Raw genomic sequence first — 6,422 nt, 5'->3', positions numbered from 1 at the left:
ATAAATTGACATCTCTGGTTCCCTGCTTTCAGTCTTGTAGGTTTATTTTATTGTGGGTTATTCTAATCTGGTTTGATTTCCTGGTGTTGTCTTAATTACAGGTTTTATCTGCAGTTGTCTTCTCTGTCCAAAGTACTTCTTTTAGAATTTCTTGCATGGTTGGTCTGGTTTTTACAAATTCCTTTAATTTCTGTTTATCTGGAAAGGTCCTAATTTCGTCATTGTATTTGAGGGACAATTTTGTTGGGTATATAATTCTTGGTTACAAAATTCTTTCTTCCAGAGTTTTATATATGTCATTCTATTGCATTCTTACCAGCATTATTTCTGCTGAGAAATCAGAGCTAATTCTTATTGGCTTTCCTTTGTAGGTGACTTTTTCATTTTTTTCCAAGTGGCTTTCAGAACTGTTTCTTTTTCTTTTATTTTGAAAGTTTGATTATTATATGTCTTGGTGATTTGCAAAGAAGCCCTGGAGATGCAATGGTTTAATCATGGGTCAGGATCAACAGTTCAAACCCACTTGCTGCTTCACAGATGGGACGTCTTCTCCCATAAAGATTTACAGTCTCAGAAACACTAAGGAGCAGGCTTTGCTCTGTCCTAGGAGGAAGGTCACGAGGAGTCAGAATCAACTTGATGGCAGTGGGTTTTTGTTTTTAAATATAATTTTCTTTAGGTTTCTGTTCTATTTGGGATTTATTGAGCTTCTTGAATGCATATCTTCTCATCTGTCTTATCAGAGAATTTTCCTCTAGTAAATTTTCAACAATTTTCTCAGTGTTTTTTGTCTCTTCCTGTTTGTGAATTCCAACCCATGTAAGTTATTCTTTTTTAATAGTGTCCCATATAATTCTTAGACTTTGTTTTGTTTTTGTTCTTTTTTTTCTGATTGTTCCTTTAGTAGATTGTTATTATTGTTGTTATGTGCCGTGGAGTTGGTTCCGACTCATAGTGACCCTGTACAGGGTTTCCGAAGCTCTAAATCTTTAAATGAGCAGAAAACCTCATCTTTCTCCTGCGGAACAGACATGCAGATTAGGTACCCTTAATGTACTGGACCATAACGTTGGTTTAAACCACAAGGTGGCGGTTCAAGTTCACCAGCTGCTCCTTGGAAACCTATACAGGGTTGCTAGGAGTCAGACTGACAACAGCACTTAACAACAATTGTTGATCCAGTATTGCTTGTGGGGTGGTGGGGTGGGTGGTGGTGGTATTTGCTCAGTGGGTGGGGAGCCAGATGTGGTGGGTATGGCTGGGTAGAGTTGCTGGCTCCCAACTTGTGGGGGGAAATTTGAACAAAAGCAAAAGGGAGCAGAAACAACAACAAAAGCCAAAGCAGGACAGTATTGGCACATGAGCCTCCAAATATGGATGTGGCAGGAAGGCAGTACTTGCTTACAGGAAGCGTGGACTACCAAGTGTGCAGGGTCATGGGGTGGTGCTACTGAACATGAAAATGGCAGGGGTGGACATGTGCTTTGTGGTTTCAGAAAATGGGGGAAAGGAGAAGAAAAATATATGAAAGAAAAGGAAGAAAAATATAAGGGGGTAATGGGAGAATACATAAACAGAAAAGAAGGAAAAAAAAGTGGCATGGTCTTGGTGCAAATCTTAGCCACCAGTCACCGCTGCAGCGGGCACACCGAGTTGAGTCAGTGGGAGCATGTACCACTTCCCACAGAGGGGTGGGTGTGCTGACTGTGGAGGTGGGCAGCCACTCTGTGAGATCAAAAAGGGACAGAGAGAAAGAGATAAAGGAACAAGAGAAAAACAAAGGTTGGGGAGGGACGAACTAGAAAGAAAGGACAGTACAGTAATGCTGAAATTAGTAGCCACCAAGCATGGCTGTGGTAGTAAGCCAGTGCTTACTCCACAGGAATGTGCACCATGGATCAGGGAGGGTGGGTGTATCAGGGGGCAGGACTTATGATCTACAGGAGGGTGAAGGAGGAGATAGAAAAAAAAGAAAAGATCAAAAAAGTGGTGAAGAGGGAAGAACTAAGAAGATAAAGGGAAAAAGCACAACATTGGTGGGAAGTGGGGCTTGACTGTCTACTGGGTGCATGAGGGTGGAGGGTCACACCTCTCTGACCACCTGTCTCTGATGGGGGTGCTGGTGCAGTCCTGGGCAAGCGAAGCCGGGTATCTCGTTCCTGCTCTGATCAGAACACTGCTTACAGAAACTCAAAGTGGCAGTTCTCTGCCAGTTGGTGATTTATTGCTCCATATGCCTCCCTGTTCTCTTTCATTCAGTCTTTTCCTTCATCAGTATTTGATCTACTACTTCATCCTTTCCTTTGAAGATCTAGGTTCCAGGACTGTCATCGGTTTCTGTTTCACTTGATTTCTAGTCTTTATTGTAGAAAGTCTGAAGAGTGTAATCTGCCGGATCCACCATCTTCTGGGAAATTCTTCAAAATATACTTTGTAGGAAGTACATTCCTCAGAACACTTCAAGGGTTGAGCTGTATCAGATCCTCCCAATCTTTGGGGCATGAAAAAGAGGTTCTGTTTCTTAAAGCAAAGTGTCATCAGAAATGAGGGAAACCCTCAAATGGTATGGATTTACATAACCGTTGCAACAACGGATTCAAAACACAGGACCAGCCAATGTTTGTTGTTACATATAAAGTCATTGACTACTGATAACAAAGAAATTCGATCTATGTTTTCCTGAGGATCTTCGCCTTCCATTTCAGCTCAGTATACATGATCTTTGGTGAGTCTATTTATGTCAGAGATCAGAATAGGCAGGAGTTGTTAGACTCCACATCAGAATTCCATGCAGATGGGCTGCCAAACATGTCAATGGGGTATGAAAAAGCAAACTATTTGTAATAGTAAAAAATATTTTTAAGTTCATGTGGCCCAGATTTATACATTTATAAAATGTGACTTCATGTTAGAATGCAATATTTATAACCCATTCCTTGTTTTGTCTTCCTCTTTTCTCCATGTTCCAACCAGGAGTCTCAGTGGGGGTCAAGCCCACACATGGGGATAGGGTCCCTGTTGTTCATGAGTACATGACAGAGCCAGACAATCAGGAATTCCAATCCTGGAAGCTAATCTTTGTTGACTTACGAATGACCCAGGTTTTATTGGTTGTCACAGTTTGACAATCAGCCAATGAAAACTCCATGAATCGCAACATACGGTTGTGTATGTATGGGATCACCGTGATGAGTAGTACAAAACCAACATAATGGTGGTGTCATCAATGAATGTTTTTGAGCACTTAGTATTATTCAACAACACCTTGTAGGTGCTGCTACTCACACATCAGCTCACTCTCTACAATAGCCTGAGTAGAACTATAGTTATTCCCATTTAAAGACAAGGATTTATGAAGGTCAGGTCACTGATCAAGAATCCCAGCTCTAGTCATTGTGGATCTCTGTAGTGGTTTAAGGAGGCTTACTAGTCCGGCAGGTTAAGTGTTGGACTCTTAACTACAAGGTCAGCAGTTCAAATCTACCAGCTGCTCCTGTAAAGATTTGCAATCTTGGAAACCCCATGGAACATTTCTCCTTTGTCCTACAGGATCTCTATGTATTGGGATCAACTTGACGAGCTTAACTAAACTGCATGTTGCTCGTGGCTTATTGAAACATTCAGCATTCTTGTTAAAAGCACAGTGCGTTCATTCGTCAGGGAGGGAGTGCTGGTGTAGCATTGTGGGTTAATACTCTGGACCACAAGATCAATTTTAATTGCAAGGTCAGCAGTTCAAACTCACCAGTTGTTCCCAAGAAACCCTATACAGGGTCACTATGAGTTAGAAACAACTTGACAGCAATTAACAACAACATCAGTCAGTTCTGATCCATGATGGCTGTTCTTTATTCACTGGCTGATCGTATCAAAGCCCAGCGTTCTCTTACCTTAGTAAAATGTCATGCAAGTTGCAGAGCCATGGAATCCTGTCCTGAAATTAAAGCAGACACAGTTGGCTTTTCTAGGTATTATTTGTATGAAGACAGTTATGTTATATTCACAAATGTTAAGCTCCAGAAAAATTGTAGTGGTTTGAGAAGTAGGTTATGCACAAGGCAGTGGATAGCTAACCACTTGAATATTTTACTAATTCAGGTGTCAGCGGTTCTTTAATAATAAAAATTGCACTAAATAACCACTATGTATTTCCCCCCAGCATAGTCTCTCTGTTGCATACACAAGGTGGCTTCTAAAAGTTTATGGAATTAAAAGATAAAATAATTTTTGAAGTCTCCTCATATTTTTGCCCTGGTATGACACCATAGGATAAGCACTGGACCACAATGTCGGTTTGAACTGTAAGGTCATCAGTTCAAACCTAACAGAGTCACTATGAGTTGCAACCGACTTGAAGGCACTTAACAACAATTATTACCTCAAAGGAAGTAACACAGTTAGATCTCCAGCATCAAAGTCTCAAGCTCTCAAGATTTTCATTCAGAGGACAATCACTTGTGCCCTGAGCAGTGTCTCTGCCAGCAGATAACAGGCACCTATGACTACTTTCTCACAGGACCCTCGATTCTTCTATCCAGTTCTGTCTAAGCCTACTAATTGACTGGCATCAGAGCGGTCATAGCTCTCTTTTCATTCCTAATCTTAAATTCTTCTGTTTTCCTTTAAACTTGCCAGAGATTTGTCTACTTTTATTTTTTTTAAACAATTAACTTTGCTCACCATCTACATAGTTCTTTTGTTTTCTATTCTTTTATTTTGGTTCTCATTTCTATTATTTTTTACCCTTTTTTCTGTTTATTTATTACTTTTTCCTCCTTGAATTGACCAGTTTAGTACATTATTTTTCAAAAATGCCTCCTAAGGTTGTAAGTTTCCATTTAGGAAATGTTTTAACCATATTCCATACGTTTTGATTGATAGATTTGTTGTTTTATATTTCTAAATGTTTTATAATTTCCATTCTGATTTTTACAAATTATTCAGAATTCAGATCAATTTTTTTTTTCTTTAAAATGTTTATTTTTGTACTCTAACCGTATCAAAAGGAGCTTTGGTAGCATAGTGCTTACAAGTCGGGCTGCTGATCTCATGGTCAGCAGTTTGCAACTATCAGCAGTACTGCATGAGAAAAATGAGGCTTTCTACTCCTGTAAAGATTTATAGCCTCAGAAACCCTATTCAGGGTCACTGTGAGTTAGAACCAACTCCAGGGCATATCACCACCACCAACAACAACCATATCAATGATTTGTGGGAATTTTTATTATTGCATTCTGATATTACGTGTGATTGGTCTATTCATCTTTGGAATGTGTGGCAACATCCTCTGTGGTCTAGTTGTTGTTGCTATAAAGTGCCATCGAGTCGATTCTGACTTACAGCAACCCTGCATAGGGTTCCCAAGGAGTGGCTGGTGAATTTGAACCACCAACTTTGTGGTTCAACTTGACCCTGCATTCCAGTGCATTAACCTGCAGTGCCATGATCCATTTTTAGAAATGTTCATGTGTTTGAAAAGAATGTTTGTTCTTTAATTCTTATATATGCTTAATAGGCCAATCTTGATATTAGTGTTCAAATCTTCTATATCTTTACTAATTCATTTATGAGTTTTCAAGAGATTTTTTTTTTTAAGCTTTTTTGTGAATTGAGTGATAGTTTACATGGGAGAACATCGGTTTTGCACTCAACCTATCTCATTTTATTTCATTGCAATGATTACAATCCCCTCCATGCATCATTGATTAATAGTACTTGCTTTTATTCCCTCTGGATATCTTTTTTTTTTTTTTTATGTACACAAAAACATACAGGAATCATTTAAACAACCAAAGGGTGCATTCTGCAAGCCAGCCTCCTGGCTGCCAGCACACAGCCTTTCTTTTTCCATGAGTCTAGAGTCCTCAGATGCTCTCTCTCTCCATGCCATCACCTCTGCCTCCATCTCAAGTGTCACTGCTTACACAAATTCTACCTTTATAGTTGTAACAATCGAAATTAGTCATGATAACAATTACTATTAAATCAAATTAATCCTATTCCCACCTCTTTTCACCTGACCCATCTAGACAAGATAAAAATTATGCAGTGGGGATTCTACCTTCCCAGTACGCTCTGAAACTAAACTCCCTCTTGAAAACTTGTAAGCCAGCCACATTGTGCCTTTATAGCCCCCAACATTTTAGGTAGCCAGTGTTTAAGTTGCCCATCCCTATCAACTCTGTGTACAGAGGGGATAGGTTTGATCCTTGATGTGAAGACTCCTTCTCTCTCAGTTGATATTTTGAGCTACTACATCCATAAGTATAGGTCCAGTTCATCAAGTTGTAGCAATTTACACTTGCTTCCTTTATCAAACATCTTTATCTTCCTCTAGTTGAGTTCTGATCATCAAGCCATCGAGGCGAGGTCAAATGGGTATGATCTGCAAGTTTGGGTATTTTTGTTTGTTTGTTTGTTTG

The 6,422-nt window shown here is 39.6% G+C and overlaps 1 protein-coding gene across 1 annotated transcript in view; it reads right to left on the bottom strand.

The window, feature by feature from the left end:
* Window positions 1-6,422, bottom strand: part of IDNK (idnK, gluconokinase homolog (E. coli)) — a 31,110-nt gene that overhangs the window by 5,827 nt on the left and 18,861 nt on the right. The window contains exon 4 of the mRNA XM_006835015.1: window positions 3,891-3,934. Within this exon, the coding sequence (XP_006835078.1) occupies window positions 3,891-3,934 (44 nt within the window). The remainder of the gene's footprint in view (window positions 1-3,890; window positions 3,935-6,422) is intronic.

Source organism: Chrysochloris asiatica, unplaced genomic scaffold, assembly GCF_000296735.1.
Source record: "Chrysochloris asiatica unplaced genomic scaffold, ChrAsi1.0 scaffold00014, whole genome shotgun sequence".
NCBI lineage: Eukaryota > Metazoa > Chordata > Mammalia > Afrosoricida > Chrysochloridae > Chrysochloris > Chrysochloris asiatica.
This window is presented reverse-complemented; position numbering and strand designations above follow the sequence as displayed.